The 16,104-nt window shown below is 35.2% G+C and overlaps 3 protein-coding genes across 3 annotated transcripts; 1 reads left to right on the forward strand and 2 right to left on the reverse strand.

Moving 5' to 3' along the window:
- The first annotated feature begins 761 nt into the window (after positions 1-761).
- On the forward strand, positions 762-1,834 carry NF-YC13 (nuclear factor Y, subunit C13). The gene has a single exon (XM_016323784.3). The coding sequence runs from the start codon at positions 881-883 to the stop codon at positions 1,544-1,546; it is 666 nt and encodes a 221-aa protein (XP_016179270.1). The 5' UTR covers positions 762-880; the 3' UTR covers positions 1,547-1,834.
- Positions 1,835-2,087: 253 nt separating this feature from the next.
- On the reverse strand, positions 2,088-6,493 carry MAP65-8 (microtubule-associated protein 65-8). The gene is made up of 11 exons (XM_016326720.3): positions 6,171-6,493; positions 5,866-6,069; positions 5,116-5,367; positions 4,800-5,012; positions 4,302-4,457; positions 4,038-4,197; positions 3,781-3,932; positions 3,603-3,690; positions 3,453-3,526; positions 2,759-2,833; positions 2,088-2,638 (listed from the first exon to the last, which is right to left on the reverse strand). The coding sequence occupies exons 1-11, from the start codon at positions 6,252-6,254 to the stop codon at positions 2,309-2,311; spliced, it is 1,788 nt and encodes a 595-aa protein (XP_016182206.2). The 5' UTR covers positions 6,255-6,493; the 3' UTR covers positions 2,088-2,308.
- Positions 6,494-10,812: 4,319 nt separating this feature from the next.
- Positions 10,813-13,289, reverse strand: LOC107623920 (uncharacterized). The gene is made up of 3 exons (XM_088506255.1): positions 12,877-13,289; positions 12,437-12,513; positions 10,813-11,213 (listed from the first exon to the last, which is right to left on the reverse strand). The coding sequence occupies exons 2-3, from the start codon at positions 12,481-12,483 to the stop codon at positions 10,979-10,981; spliced, it is 282 nt and encodes a 93-aa protein (XP_088362381.1). The 5' UTR covers positions 12,484-12,513; positions 12,877-13,289; the 3' UTR covers positions 10,813-10,978.
- Between the last annotated feature and the right edge of the window lie 2,815 nt (positions 13,290-16,104).

Here is a 16,104-nt window from a genome sequence, read left to right on the forward strand (position 1 = left end):
GGTTGTTTTTGGGGGATTAGGTATAGTGTGTTTGGTCTCCGATGTATGCTCATCGTTGTTGTCTTTGTTTTCAGCGTTCTTGTGATATCCCCCTTTGCTGTGGTCGTGCTGTTTCTGGCGTAAGAGTTCAGCCATTCTCTGGTTCTCGGCCCTGAGGGCCTCATTGATTGCTAGGAGTTCGGCCTGGTTAGTACTCGAGGGAGCATGACTGTGCTCGTCCGCCATGCGCTGTGACCTGCAAAAAAGAGTAGAAAATGTACGGGATCAAGAGTTGTGGGGTAAAAAAAAGTCGAGGCCCACGGTGGGCGCTAAATGTTCTTGCGCGAATTTGAGCGCTCCGAGGTATAGTTCGTCCTGCTGTGATTCCGACCAGCTTTTCTTGGAGCGGAAGGATGGAACGTTGTATACTTGCTGGGGAGGCGGCATTGAACACCTGCAAAGAGACTCCAACGCTCAAGTAAGTAAGACTATGAGGTAATTCAGAGTAAAACTGAATGTATTGTCTACCTGTAACTAAGTGAGTCACCCGTATATAATGGAGTTACTGAAGGCAGTTATCTGTATTGTTTGTTATCGGTTTGAATGGAATCTTTGCTGGTGACCCGATATTCGGGGCTTGAGTAGTTTTGAGGAAAGATTTGTGAATGAGTTATGTGCTGATCCTGATTCCGAGATTATTGGTATGAATCAGTTTTAGGTTAACGGATCAAATAGATTTAACAAAAATAAATTAAAAGCACAGTCGGGAAAGAAGAAAAGGAGCTCGAATTACGATAATACCCCACAGCCACTTTCCATTCCCGCCAATTCGAAACCCTTACAAAATGAAAGAGGGGGAAAGTGAAAATAGAATCGCAGTCGTAGGGTGGAGTATCTGAAAATGGCGGAGGATGAAGTTCAGATTCAAGAAAACGAGGAGTCATCCCGACCCGAATTCCCGACGAGTCGGGTGAAGAAAATAATGAGACTAGACAAGGATGTGAATAGGGTGAGCGGAGAAGCGCTGTTCCTGGTGTCGCGCTCCACCGAGTTGTTTCTTCACTTCCTGGCTCAGAAATCGGCGCGCGTGGCCATCGAGAAGAAGCGCAAAACGGTTACCCTTGACCACCTTCGGGTCGCCGTCAAGAGGCACCAACCTAGCAGCGATTTCCTCCTCGACTCGCTCCCTCTGCCTTCTGAGCCCAAAAATCTCCCTCCTTCCACCATCGCCGACCGGAGAAAAGCTGATAAGCCCGCACCTGCCGGCACGCGTCGCATCGATCAGTTCTTCCGGAAGCCTGAAGTCCAAGTTGCTCCCGCGGCAGATCCTGAAGCCGAAGCTCCTGCGGAAGCTGATGCTGAAGCTAAAGATGCTCCCGAAGCTGATTCTGAAGCCCAAGCTGCTCCTGTGGAAGATCCTGAAGCCGAGCCTTCTGCGGAAGCTGATGCTGAAGCTAAAGCTGCTCCCGAAGCTGATTCTGAGGCCCAAGCTACTGGAGCTGAAGCTGACGCCGGAGCTGAAGTTGCTGCCGAAGCTGAAGCGGCAGTTCACGTAGATGAGTGTTAGGTTGAGTTTGTTTATAGTTATACTATTTGGAAAAAAGGAAAAAATTTAAAAATAGAGATTAATTAAAGATTGCAGCCAGGTCTTTGATTTCTCTGCAATAGCTTTTTTGTACATCGATAGCGACATGTGATTCTAATTTTCAAGCTGATTAAGGGTAATTCCTTTCTTTCTGTATTGCCTATATCTTTATCCATGTAGGGCTTACTTGATTTTCTTCTTTTTGACGATTTGTTTTCTTTCAATGAACTAGTAACTTTGCTCTTTGGTTTACACGTCATCATTAGGATCCGCGAAACTGTTTTTTATGATTATCATGCATTTACAATGTCAAGTTGTTATTTCTATTCAAACTGTAAATTGTGTGTTTGTATCAGCTTCGGTTTTTTAGAACAGCTTATAATCAACTGCTGTATATGGTTTTCTTGTCAATATCCAATTCAAGTCTTCCACTTGGATCTGCAAACCTGAAAAATGATTTCACTTTTTGTTGGGGACCTAGCAGCAGCTTAGCACACTGGAAGCAAAGTTACAAACAAAGCAATGGACGAAGAATTTAATCTGTATACAGGTATACAACTAACAAGGTCTCACTCATTTAGGAAACTCAAGTGCAAAGAGATAAATACAAAAAAAAAAAAAAAAAAAAAAATCCTATACATGATGAGTTCATATTTATTCTTTTGCAGGTTGGTAACAGTTTTATTGCAAACCATGCTTTCTACAGGTGCTTTTCACTCAAATTATGTTTCAAATAAAGAAAATTTAAGGAGAAAATGGTCCAGAATGTGTTGATATCACAGAAGATGCCTCGTCTCTTGAATGAGGAGGAATGCCAGATTCACCAAACATCTTTCTTCTTTGCATCTTCCTTCCATCATTAATGAAGGATATAGCTTGATTTCCTGAATTTATGCTGTTTGATCCGAATTGATGGATACTGATGGGAAGCCTTCTGTTCACTGGCATCGGACTGTCTAGACCTCCATTACAGCTTTTATTTGGAATTCGTCTACTGCTGGTGCTTGGTCTTGATGCATACATATTATCTCGCTCAACTGCTACTTGACTCTGGACCTTCTTCTTTTCCCATGGCTAAGACCCAAAAAATATTAGAGGAGCCAAGAATTTGATGAATATGGCATAGTTATTTCTTGAACAACATAAGGTGATATAGAAATTAGTATCTGTTTAAAACCGGTGTATGATACCAACCTGCTGTCTTTTCTTTTCCTCCTCTTTTTCTCTTCTTAGCATGTTATACTCTTCCAACATTTCCATTAGAGGTACCTACACAGATATTATTTTGCCAGCTATGATCAACGTAAAAACGAATGGAACCATACTAGAAAAAGCATGGCAATGAGAAAGTAAACTGTGCCAGTGTAAGAATGCTCAAATCATTGGTCAACATAACTGAAGCTAGAACTGTATAATATGATTTGTTTCTTGCAATTCTTTAAGTTTTTTGTTATCATTTTGTGTGCTGCTGGTGTGCTTTTTGTTACTCTGTTGGGTGTTTCTTGAAAATTTATCTATAGACGGTTATGCCATTACTTGATTAACTGTAAACACATTTTGCAACTTCACATTTTTCTCAAATATCTAGAGGACTCACAATTGTGCCTATCCTCTGCCCAGATGTTTCTAATACTATGCTTAAGTGTCACGCATTTAACATTGGCCAACCTTTCTTCTAAGATTAGGTCCTAAATTCGAATCTACTTTTACACATGCATCAATATATATTCTTGCAATACTTGTTTTGCCTTTCTTTGGATGCTACATGTTCTATGAATTTTAAAATGCTTCTCACTATTCCATTACACAATTAGACTCTGTAATATATACTTTTCAGATGCATCTTTTCTAGTATAAGAATAGTGTTTTAGAATGTAGGATATCTGACCTGATCATACAAGAAAACTTTATTTCGTTCTTCTTCCCAAGATCTGGCCATTTTAATTATCAAATCTACCAAAGCTGTAAAAAGCGTCCATGTTATGTAAGTATTTGAGTTTGCTTCCAATTAGTGCAAATCTTATTGTTGTCTATATACCTGGCATTTTGCTGACCATTATACGGGCACGTTCAGCACGTCTCAAGTTTTTGTGAGCTCCTCTGCTGACTGAGTATCGATTCTCATCCTGATAATACACTTGGATTGTGAAACATATAATAGAGATATTTATTCCTTAGCCATAGTTATGAAGATTGATTGAAATGAAAATTCTAACCGTGCTATATTCTTCTAGCCAGCGTTCTTCATCACGTGCTAACATCCACTTCTCCACCTTCTCCATTATAGCCTTCCTGCTAGCAGCCTCTTCTTTTGCTCTTGATATCTGTTCATCCATACTCATGAGGAGATTGGAATGGTCAATCTCCCCTTTTTCACATCTATGTCACTTTCTAGGACTGTTTAATTTTTAGATAGGCACTTAATTTTGTTTGCAAAGGAACACACATTCATTAATTACAGACTTACAGTCACCTGAGTTTATAAGGTTAATGATATTCTTCATCTCTGTCTGTGAAGGTATCTCCACATGTGATTTCTTGCATATCAATTCCAGTTCCTCCCGTTTCTTCTGGAATAACTCTTTCATCTTGCTTGCTTTTAGTTGATCCAGTCTCTTGACTTCAGCTTCAGTCTTGAATAATGAAAAAAAGATTCTTCTTTTAGTTCCATTTTTATTTTCCACCATTTAAATATCTGAGAGTTTCTGATATTCTGGGGATAAACTTAAATACATACCTGCTGCACTATTTCTAGAGTAAGACTTCCTGGATCAGATACTTCTGAAGATGAGACTGATAACAAATTGATTACGTGTGAAAAAGGTTGTCGGTCATTGTAAGGTGCATCCATGAGATTCCATAGATTCAACAGTTCTTTCCCTAAATGGTGAAGCTGCAAAGCATTCAAGTTAAAAATGCAATACCTGAGGCTTTAAGACATAATATTTGTTTTAGACTGGCTGGCATCTCAACAGGTTGGACTAAATACAAAATTTTCTCAACTAAGAGTCAATGTTTACTGAATGTTTTATAATTTTCCACCCCAAGTCAAGAGTCATTTCACTCATTTCTAATTACAAAATAAATTCAAATAACTATGTAACTGTTATAAGATGAGATTAAAGGCTTTTCTTAGTTCATTAGTGACTGGTATAACTCCTTGGGATGGAGATAAATTTAACATATTTCATATATGCCCAAAATAAAGATACAGCAACAGTTCTATTAGTTTCACCTTGTCAAGTCGGGTTTTCTTTTCTTCATAAAGGGACTCTACTGTGGTGTCAAGTTTATCCAGGATTTTGTCACTTATGTTCTTTGTTATTCCACACAAATCATTCAAGCTTGGGTGAACTTCCATGATGATCGCTGAGGAATCTTTTCCCAAGATTGTGGACAGGCTGTATATTACGTCTATGTATTTCTCCACTTGCTGGAGTCTTTCATTCTTCAAATGTAATTGCAATAAGCAAGATGAAAAAGTCTAGTTTGTAAAATACTAACTTCTTAAATGGCAGGGAAGGAAAATAACTGCTGCTAGTGCTAGGTACCTTCTCATTGTAGAGCCTTTGCAACTCGTTCTGATACTCCTCAAGTCTTTTTAGTGAAAGATCATTCTCGTTTACTACAATGATTGATGTTGCGTTATCTGAATTACCTGCAATTTCTGCAGAAATCTTTTGAATTTGCCCCTGCACCGCTCGGAACTGGTTTAGCCTCTCTTCCTTCCTCAGACGCATCTCTCGGAGTGCTGGAGTGATCGAATCTAGCTGCTCTTTTAGTGTTCCCGCCCTTTTTTCTGGCTGTTCAGTTAGTAATCTCATCAATGAAGAGTCTACAGTTATAGTTCATGTCTTGTTGAAGCATACACATTTGTCATTTCTCATTAGTTACATTTAACAATCAATGCACTCTGGCATAAAACTATTTGTGCGTATCTACTTAATTGCTACATAACATGCTATCAGAGACTATATATATGCTCAATCTTTGAAACACCCACAACCCCCCCCCCCTCCCCGGCGGGGCGCCCTCTATATAAAAATTTAATTTTTAAAAAAGGGCTCTTGCATGATAGTCTTATGACAATTATCAAATTCGTATCTACTATGAATAATGAGACAGTTGGAAGCATAACTGTTTCTAGATTAGTAAGTCCCATAAGAATTAAGTGAAAAAAAAGGGTACTAATTGGCTCACTTTACTTTAAGATATATGAAAATGGTCTAATTTTCTTGTTATGATTTCTAGTTCTAATTGTTTATGTATACTAACTGGAGAAAGCTAAGTGGAATAGGTACCCGTCCAGGTAGAGATCTTTCACCAAGGGACAACAGAAGGTGTGTAAATTCAGCCTCGGCCTCAGCCAATTCTTGGTGCAGATGTGCTCTGGAGATATTTGCTTTGTCGACTTTTCGTCTATAGACCTCGAGGCACTCTTGCTCCAAATCCAGCAGAACCTTCTCCCTTTCGAATTTGTCTTCTCCGACTTCGTCCCATATTATCTAAAGTCATTCAAAATCGAGGAAAAATAATATAAATAATGGAATGTGACAGAAGAGTCAAGACATTCAATGTGTGAAATGAGTGTGAAGGAGGCTCTTGCCTGCAGTTCCTGCAACAAGAATCCACATGAAGTTTCTAATATTGCAGAATTTCTCATCCCTATTGGTGTCTGGACTGAACCCATTTTTGTTTTTGGTGGCACCGTTCCAGTGTAGAAGGAACTCAGATACTACTGAGTAATACACTTCTGAATGAAGAGTAAAAAAACACAGAAGAATGATTGGGGAAGAAAAGAGGTTTTGGTGTCAGTGGAAGAGAGTGTTTACCATTTGGTATGAGTTTTAGCTTAAAAGACAAGGGTGGCAGAGGTGGGTAATGTAAGCTTTTGTTTCAAGAATCAGACTCGGCCACATTTGATCCTACAAACTTTAACTTTTTCCCTCCATCTTTTTATTATTCCAATTGCAAAGTACAATATAACTGTCTCTTTCATTTTAGAACCTAAAATTGATAGGGTTCCTTAGTTAGATGTGCTAGATGTGATGTGTGTCTTGCACCATGTTTCTTCAAGTATAGCTCTTCTATTTTGTAGGACTTGATTCCTACGTTATCTATCATTATCAAATATATATGTTTTGATGCTGATCCTGATTGGGATAGACAAGCATAAAACACTTATTTTCTGCTTTCTGTATTGGATGCCTCTTTTATTTCTTTTTATCAAAGAAAAATTTTGGTGGATGCAATTTTATATCTATTAAAGTTAGGACATTTCTCCAAATTTAGTAAATATTTATTAAAGTATTTTATAATTTATATATCAAATGAGTTCTCATTTTTCTTAATTGCGTTTTTTGCATGTATTTTAAACGTGGTAATTGTTTCGGTATCTTTTCAAAACTAGAACATAATTTTCTATCATGTATTATTATTATTATATAATAGGTCTGTTTTGTACACTTTTAACATATGAAATAATTATAACCAACTTGGATTGGTCGAGTAGTCAGCTCACTCGTCCGTTTAAGTGAGTGTCAGGGATTCAAATCCCGCCTTGTGCATGCAGCAATCCATTGGCCAGCGGCAGACCCTTAAATAGAGCTCAGATCCGCGACGGATTAGTTTTTGACCTGTCGGGTTGGGGTGGGGGATATCGTGGGAAACAAAAAAAAAACATATGAAATAATTATACGTTTAACTAATTCGACACATATTTAAAGTTTTGATAAAATAATCTTTTAGTTCATGAAGTACGCAATGAATATCCTCTAGAATAAGTTATTATCTAAAATTTAATTCAAATATGATTGTTTTTTATATTTAAATAAAATATATAGAATATTTATTTCACATATTAAATACGTGTACAAATAGATTTTTATGTGATAATATAAAAAATGTAATTTATTCTCTAATTTCCGGATGATACATGAGTAATTGCCTTCAAAACTTTTATCAATTGTACCAATTAATTTCCTCAATGGATGATGCTGATTTCTAATGTTGATTATTTGATTATTTCTGTTGCAAGTTTCCTTTCCAGAAGTGAGATCGAATTTAGTAGGACATCATTATCACGTGTATTGAATTTTTTTTTCTTTTTAAAAAATTAAATAAATGTAGTTTTAGGTGCAATGGAAACAGCGAGGAATTTGATTTTCGAGTTGCTATGAAATTTTCTTTTATTGAATAAAACGTTCCACCCTGTTCCAGTATAGCAGTATAAAAGCTGAGACATGCCTTGCAAAGGAAGAAAGAAAGCATAAACATAAACTATTATGTTATAATAGTGCATACATGGACTTTTTAAGACACCTTGCACAGGAGAATGGAGTTTAGAGTATATATAGTGGTGGAGCTTGAGAAATTCGTTTGAGGGCCAAAAATTTTAATATAAAAAATAGTAAAATACATAATAATATTATATAAAAACAAAATTTATAAATACCACAATTATTTAATATTTTGTCAATACCATGACAATAAATAAATTATTTTAAAAGAAAAGGATAAATAGGTCCTTGACCTTTTGATTCGCAGACATTTAAGTTTTCGAGGATTTGAAAATACATTTAAGTTTCTAACATTTTCAAAACTTAGACATATTGATTTTTTATGTTCACTTGGGTTTGTACGACTCAACGGAAAAATCAAACGTGACTCTCGTTGTACTGATCTTGGTTGATACGGAATTACAGATGCACACGTGAGAGAGTTTTTAAAATTGGACAAATTAAATTTAAGAATCGATATGTCCAAATTTTAAAGAGGTTAGGAACTTAAATGTATCTTTAAATTCTCAGGAACTTGATTGTTCGCGGACAAAAAATTAAAAATCAATTTATCTTTTTTTTTTATTCTAAAGATAAATATTATAAAATATCTTAAAAGGGAACTTTTCAAATTTTAAGTGATTTAAAATTTTTAATAATGATTATTAAATCAATTATTGTAATGATTATGATGATGATGATCTTTTTCAGGTAGTCCAATAGTCCATCATGTTGAATTAAAATAAGTATTGAATGAATGTGTGAAGAGTTAACATGTACACTTAAATTGTTACATAATACTTTAGTCAAATGAGCTTGCTATGTTATCTATGGTATTACTACTAAATATTTTACAAAATGTTTCGGGAATTATGGCCCCATTGTCCACAAAAAGTTTTGTCAGTGTATATGTGTTATTTTTTTATATTATGATAAAGTATATTTTTTGTTTTTAATATTTTTAAAAAATTTTAAAAATAATTTTAATATTTAATATGTTTAATTTTGTCCATAATGTTTTAATATATTTCAATTATACTCTTAAGTATTAACACTGTTAATTAAGATGTTGACGTGGTAATTGTATATTGATATCGAGAATAAAAATAATATTTACAATTTAGTAATTTTTTTTTAAATAAAAATTATATTGTAACATTCTTAAACAATCACTTTTATTGAGTATAAGTTTTTTTCTTGTGTCTATTGAGAATTAGTTTAATATAATAATTTTTTTTAATACAATTATTTACACAAAAACATTTTTTTTGAAGCATATCGTTTTTATTATATAAAAATAACTTGGATATCTAAAAAAAATCATATAATTTGTTAATAAATATGTGATTGTGGAAAAAAACTTCTAAAAAGTGAAAGAATTTAATTTATATAATTTTGTATTGACATTTAATCATGTGCTATCACATACACAAATAATTAATTTCGTTACTCATTTAAGTCAGTATAATATAATTTTTTTTAGTAATCAAATTCTTGAATATGACAAGATTGCAATTCTGCCTTCTGGCTCTAAAATAATGAAAATACTCTCTTAAATACGTATCATATTTATTCACCAAAAAAAAAATATAAAATATTTAAGAGGAGATAGATTGGGTATATAAAAGTAATGATAAATTCAACAAACATATGTTAGATTAAATAAATCATAAATAGATTTGTACTAATATTTTTCAAGAGCTTGCAAATAGATTTTAAATACTAATAAAGACTTGTATTTTTCACATCATTTTAAAATATAAATTATAATTAAATGAAAGATAAGAATAGTAAAATTACAAGTATGAATTTTGACATGTTCGGATTCGGTCACACCTCTGTATTCACATCTAGTTCTGCCTATAATCATGCCAGAAATTTATCTACTATCAATAAAACATTAAAACTTGAAACATGTGATTGATAAATCACTACAATTTTATGCACGTTTGATACATATTCAGGAATTCTTCATCATATATATTAAGTCTCGCCTTATGGATTTAGCTCATTTTTAGGATCCTGCTTTTAAAATTACCTATGATACGTCTTTCAGTCTAAAAGGTTGGTATTATTCCAATTTTAATTAGCTAATTGCGTATAATTAAGGGTACTTGCAAAATTATTGTAATACTTTTTTAACTACATTTCTTAGGCAGAGTTGCATATAGAATATCATTGATTTACCTTCAGTATATTTTAGAAGGCAAATTCTATGATGCCTTTAATTTGATACTTAACTTTTGTCTAACTTACTTTTTATAAATTTTAAATATTTAATCATTATTTACTTTTATACTTTTAAATTTAAATATTAATTTTTAAACTTTTTGGTAAGTTAGACAAACAATTATAAACACTATAGCAATCACCATTTTAAGATTAAGTTTGGATGCTTTACTTACATAGTTAATTAATAATGTACTTATTTCAGAATGTGGATTCTTTCATGTTGAATTTTCATATATAATTTGTCACTATTTTCTCATGCTATGCGATTTATCTAAAATAAATTATTAGAAACTATGCATAATTTAAAAAGTTTGGTGAAAATAGTATACGGGGATCTATTTCCTCTTCTCTTGTACAACAAAAAGCACAAAAACTCTTGGAGAGCAAGATTCATCTCTGCAATGGCTCCCTTCTTCGCAATGTAATGTCTTTGAATATTAAGATACAGTATTCTGGATGTGACGGTATAGTTATGGTTCAATTATTCTCAAATTTGAAATCCTTGTTGCTCTCAACTTAAATAAGGATGATGGGTTTGGAATTATATTATGCAACTGGAACCAACTCATATCGATGAACTCAAATCGTCATTAAGTCTAAAAAGATGACCCTTAATAAAATAAAAGTATACTTAAACGTTCGCCTCACTGAGTTTACAAAGAATCCAATAAGGTCGTTTTTCCATTACCATTATCTAATAATGGTAAAAGAAAACCAAACATTTATGCAATTTATAAATGGGCAAAGGAATGCTTTCTTATTAACCTGCTTTAATTTACATATCTTAAAAGGTAAAATTCCAAAAGCATCAATTAGAACATTTGACCATGGACCACCAGAGAAGTGCATTTGGTTTGTTACAATAAACCAAACAAATTTGACAACTTAGAAAGATATATACTGACTATGAATCCGTCTTTGCCTCCACCAAAGAAGTGTCGGTTGCAGCTCTTTGAGCATCTAGCAACTTCATTTGGCGCTCCGCATGTTCCCTTTCGCAAGCACTAATTCCCATAATAATATCCAGCATAGTACCAGTAGTGCCAAAGAATACAAGGGGTGCCAGAGATTTGCGCTTTATCCCCACCGGAATCGCCAGCAGAGCTCCTGCCACTGAGAATACCCAAGTGCCCAATGCACTTAAAACATTCCATTTCAGTAACATTTTTGAATGAATATTTTCGAAAGACGCATGTAGAAAAGCTAGAAAATTAAACAGTAACGAGTGGACAAAAGAAACTTTGCCAAAAAGAGGAATATTATTGATAATCTTTCTATACTAGGGAACAGCGAGACTAAAACCATTTAGAAGATGCACCAAGGTACCAGCCTCACTACAATTCATGGTTGCTCATGGAATCACCTAACAACTACAAAGCAAGAGATATATAGAAAGGAGATTGGAATCAGTTAGGGAGTAACCAAGGGGACAAAAGTGCCATTGCAGCAGTGAAGAATCATCAATGGCCCCAAAAGTATTCCTCTAAGTAGTTGTTTCAGCGGATTGATGCAAATCCACAGAAATAGAGTGAACATGACAATGAGCATCGTGATTTCAATTCAACACTAACTTCATCAGAAAATATAGCTATTCATATTTTTAACACTGCATTGGCAAGTTCTATGCATCAATTTGATAGTATGGTGTAATCATAAACAACAAAATCAAAGTCTTTTCATGCTAAACAAAGTTGGTTACATGAATCAAATGGTACCGAAGTGTCTCACTGTAAACTATGAATAAAAGCATTTAAATCTAAATGGCATAACAAGTAATAAAATTTCATGCCTAATGATATTTAAAACCCCCTACTAAATGACATAGTAATATCATGGAAATTTTTTGAACACCTTAACCCTATACAACGTGTAGAAACCCACTCCATCACCTTTAGAATTTTATGTGAATGCCACTCCAACATACAACTCTAACTGAAGCTTCAGTCTACCCTATACTCTTACTCTCTTAGTGTTCCTAAGCATTAGTTTCTTGAAGAATTGTCAACATTTCATTACTTATTGCGTTGCTAGTTATCCTTGGTGGACCAGAAAAGTTTATTCCTTATGTCACAAGAGTGGGAGTAATAGGGAGTTAGGGACAAGAAACATAAAAAGTTTTTGCCATTTTCATCACCAAGGTAATAAACAAATGGGTTACTAATGTCATTTCCAATAACAGTCCCTCTAATCGACCCATTAGTAGACTATGAAATCTGAGTACAACTTTCTCACACACACCAGATATCTGTCAAGAGAGGTTTCTCTAAATATTGAAAACATGAAAAAACACAAAATGTGATCATTGTATCAAAAACAAAGAGAAAGGTCACATAACAGAAAAGATGAGATGGGGCTTAATTACTTGGAAACAGAGCAGTCTTCGAGATGCTTCACTTCTTCATTTGCCATTTTTCCTGTGATAGGTTTTGCAGCGTTGATCTGGACATAAATTATCAAATCTATTAATATATAGTTACTTTTTTTTTTCCATTGCATTCACAATTTTCCTTTTCCCCTTCCCTTAGAGCAGAAAATTTTTCTTTAAACCAGATTTTTAAATTCTGATGGTGTCATTAATCTAATAATTATTATACTGTCTTAACAACTGCAATATTCAAGGAAGAAGGAAACAGAAGATGAAATGGCAAGGATTCCTTTCCTATGGAAAACTAACTTTTGGTTTTTGTTTTTGTTTTTTTCTTCTTCTTTTCCTTCTATGCAAATCTCAGCACTCTCTGAAGAACTATTATCAGGGTTTACAGGGACAAAAAAAAAAAAAAATACAGAAGCAGAAAATGGTACCACGAAGGGGAGGGCTAGAGAAGAGGACGGCGAAACCACAGAGCTCGGAGAACAGGACGGCGGGTCGGCTGCGACGCTGGTCAGACGAAGGCGGTGATCCTCAAGACGGAGAGACAACGGAGCTTGAGGCGCAGTGAATCGTGCACGGCGGAGCTCGAGGCGCGGTGAAATGAGGACGGCGGAGTTCCAGCCGCAGTTAATCGCGGACGGCAGGAGATTGAAGAATTGTGAATGGTGGACGCTGTGTGAGTCTTGAGTGTGTGGGAGAAGAAGAATACAAAAGTGATGAGTGATGAGAGTAGATAATGTGAGTGGTGAATGAGAAAGTGATTTAGGGTTTGGTCGAGCTCATGTTTGCACTTTGCAACATGGAGAGCAGGAGAGGGAAGTCTTCTGTTGAATGCTGGGTCGGGTTTGCGTTTGGATATCCAGCTTTCTTGGATCTAGGCTAGGTTGTGGGCCGGGTCGTGACAGAAAAATGTAACGAAGGGATGATTTATGAGAAATTTTTCTTTGGTGGAAGATATCCAAGCAAATGAGGCAAATGTCATTTTCCATAATGCAATTTCATTAGATGATAAATGAAGATTACCATCATCGTCGTGGTGTGCATGTCGCCTCCATAAACGTCATTGTCAATCGAATCCGCTTTTGTTGCTATCTTCCTATGCAAACAACATCAAGTGTAGTTAAAAGTTGAAACACAAAAAAGTAGAGGAACTAAAAAATAACTAAGATCCGAGATATCGCAAGTGAACTAGCGAATTTGTTAAAGGGCTTAAACTTTTTGAAGGGTTAGGCTTTATCACCTCCAAATATGGAATCAAAATTGGAAGAGCTTCATTACATGTATTTCATTGGATTTAATGGGTGCATTAAGAATTCAAACGAAGGGTAAGTGTATCGCGTTCGTGTTCTTCGGCCCTGCGTTCTTGATTCCGAGATATGCCACCATGTTGAAGAAGCGCTTGTGCAGCTTAGGGGAAAATGCAAGAGAGGAAAAAAAATAAAGTTTGAGGATAATGGAAAGAAATATATAGAAATGAAATCATCTTTGAATTCAAAATTTAAACTTTTAAACAGTAAAAATTTGCATATTAAATATAAAAAAAGTGAGAAGGAATAAAAGGCACAAAGAAGAAGATAGATGAAGACAAAAGAAATTATTCTTGGTATCTGTTGTTGCCTGTGTGTTCGGGAAACAAGTCGGCTCTTGTGACGAACGATTGTCGAGTTGTCGCCTTTAATTTGATACTGAATTGTTGGTCTTGCTAATCCGATTTTTTTTTTTTTGACGGGGTATGAGGTGTGAGCAATGAAGATGGGAGGAGTGTACCTGCAAAGGCACTCTAATGCTTAAGTCAGTATTGTGTTCTAATCGTAAGAGAAGAAGATATTTTACCTCGCTTTTTGTATGTTGAGATCTTCGTTCGTTACTGTCCGAGCATTTAGCTCGGAATGGAGAGGATTGGTAACATATCCGATTATTGTACTGTTTGGTCGGACGTTATGATTGAAGTATTATTCGGTCGAGTTATACCTCATAAAAACCGAGCTGTAACATATGATACCGAGTTATAACTCGTATTTGTAACTGCCATATCATAGCCCCATGTTTAGCCTGAGGGGAGTTTTTAATGAAGCAGATTGAGCTTTTTTATGAGTTATAACTCGGTTGAATGAGTTAGCCACGGAACCCCCAATTCAACTTATTTCATTAAAAAATGTGTTTGGTTTTAGACGTGGGGAGTCATGTCCGCATCTGACTCATGAGAGAGAAAGATATTTAAAAAAATTAAAAGCTATTGTCATTTCCAATGCAACTTGCGCCGTTTGATTTCATTGAGGCAGCAGTTGCTGGAATTGAAATAGTTTTTGTTATGTGATTAATTGGATGGTTGGGCTCCAATTGAGACTTTGATTTGACTACATCTGACGCTTGGTTTTGCTATTTTGAAAACAGAATAAGTAAAAGAGGTATGCATGTTCTTTCTTTTTTTCTCTGAGTTATCATTTCCTACTTCTTCTCTCGGCTTTTCTTTTTGTGTCTGTACATGGGGTTTGAAAAGGAGAATAAGGGTAAGATTGACTGGTCGTATGACTGGGTGAATGATGCTGTGAAGTCTCGAGTGTCTCTGTTTGTTGATGAGACAACTGTTAAAGAGGTAGATATGTCTAAGATTGTTAGAATTGGGTCTGGGGTGCAAGTGGAGTTATTGCCATGTAGCAGTGATGATAGGGTTTATCATAGGGGGCAAGGGTTCGAATACTTCTACATGCATAGTTGTGTTCTAGAAGAGCTTAGGGTGAAGTTTCCTTTTACGGCGTTTGAGTGTCAGCTTTTAAAACAGCTAAACTGTGCAGCGCCACAACTTCATCCCAATGGTTGGGAGTTCTTACGATGCTTTGAAAATTTGATGGAGTTTCTTGAGGAAGAACCATCTGTAGACTTGTTCTTTTCTCTTTTTCAAGCTAAAGGAGTTTGGAAAGGAGGGTGGGTTAATCTGAATAGTACTCCGGGGTTTGGTATTGATGTGTGAGCATCTTTCCTATCTTTTCCTAGTGAATTTGCATTTAATTTGTTAACTTTTATCAAGAAATAATTATCTTTTAGCCACTATGGATGCTACTTTGAGTCGTTTGCAATTATATTTAAAATTTTAGGTAGTATTCGGATGGATTTGATGGAGTTTCTGCAGAAAAAGAAAAGAAACTAAGGAGCTGACCAGCGAGGAACGACGCGTACGCGTGCCTGACGCGTACGCGTGAAAAGCGAAGTTTCTTAGCGACGTGTGCGCGTACCTGACGCGTGCGTGTGACTCGCAGAAAAGACCATCGACGCGTACGCGTGACATGTGCCACGTGCAGAAAACGCAGAAAAAATGCTGGAGGCGATTTCTGGGCTGTTTTGATCTAGTTTCCAGCCCAGAAAACACAGATTAGAAGCTACAGAATGGATAAAACAAGTGGTCCCACCCATCAACTAAAGACTTGTTAATTAATTCTAATTTAAATTTAAATATTATTTTAAAATAGGAAAAGATATTATTTAGTTTTAAAAATTAGATTTTAAATTATTAGGATTAGATATAAAAAGGATTCCAATTAGTTAATTTTTCAATCCGTCTCAGAACACAACATTATTCCATTCCAATTTACAATCCTTATTTTTCTCTGAACCATGAGCAACTAAACCTCCACTGTTAAGGTTAGGAGCTCTGTCTATTT

Source organism: Arachis ipaensis, chromosome B10, assembly GCF_059453495.1.
Source record: "Arachis ipaensis isolate K30076 ecotype BB chromosome B10, ASM5945349v1, whole genome shotgun sequence".
In the NCBI taxonomy this organism is placed as follows: Eukaryota; Viridiplantae; Streptophyta; class Magnoliopsida; order Fabales; family Fabaceae; genus Arachis; species Arachis ipaensis.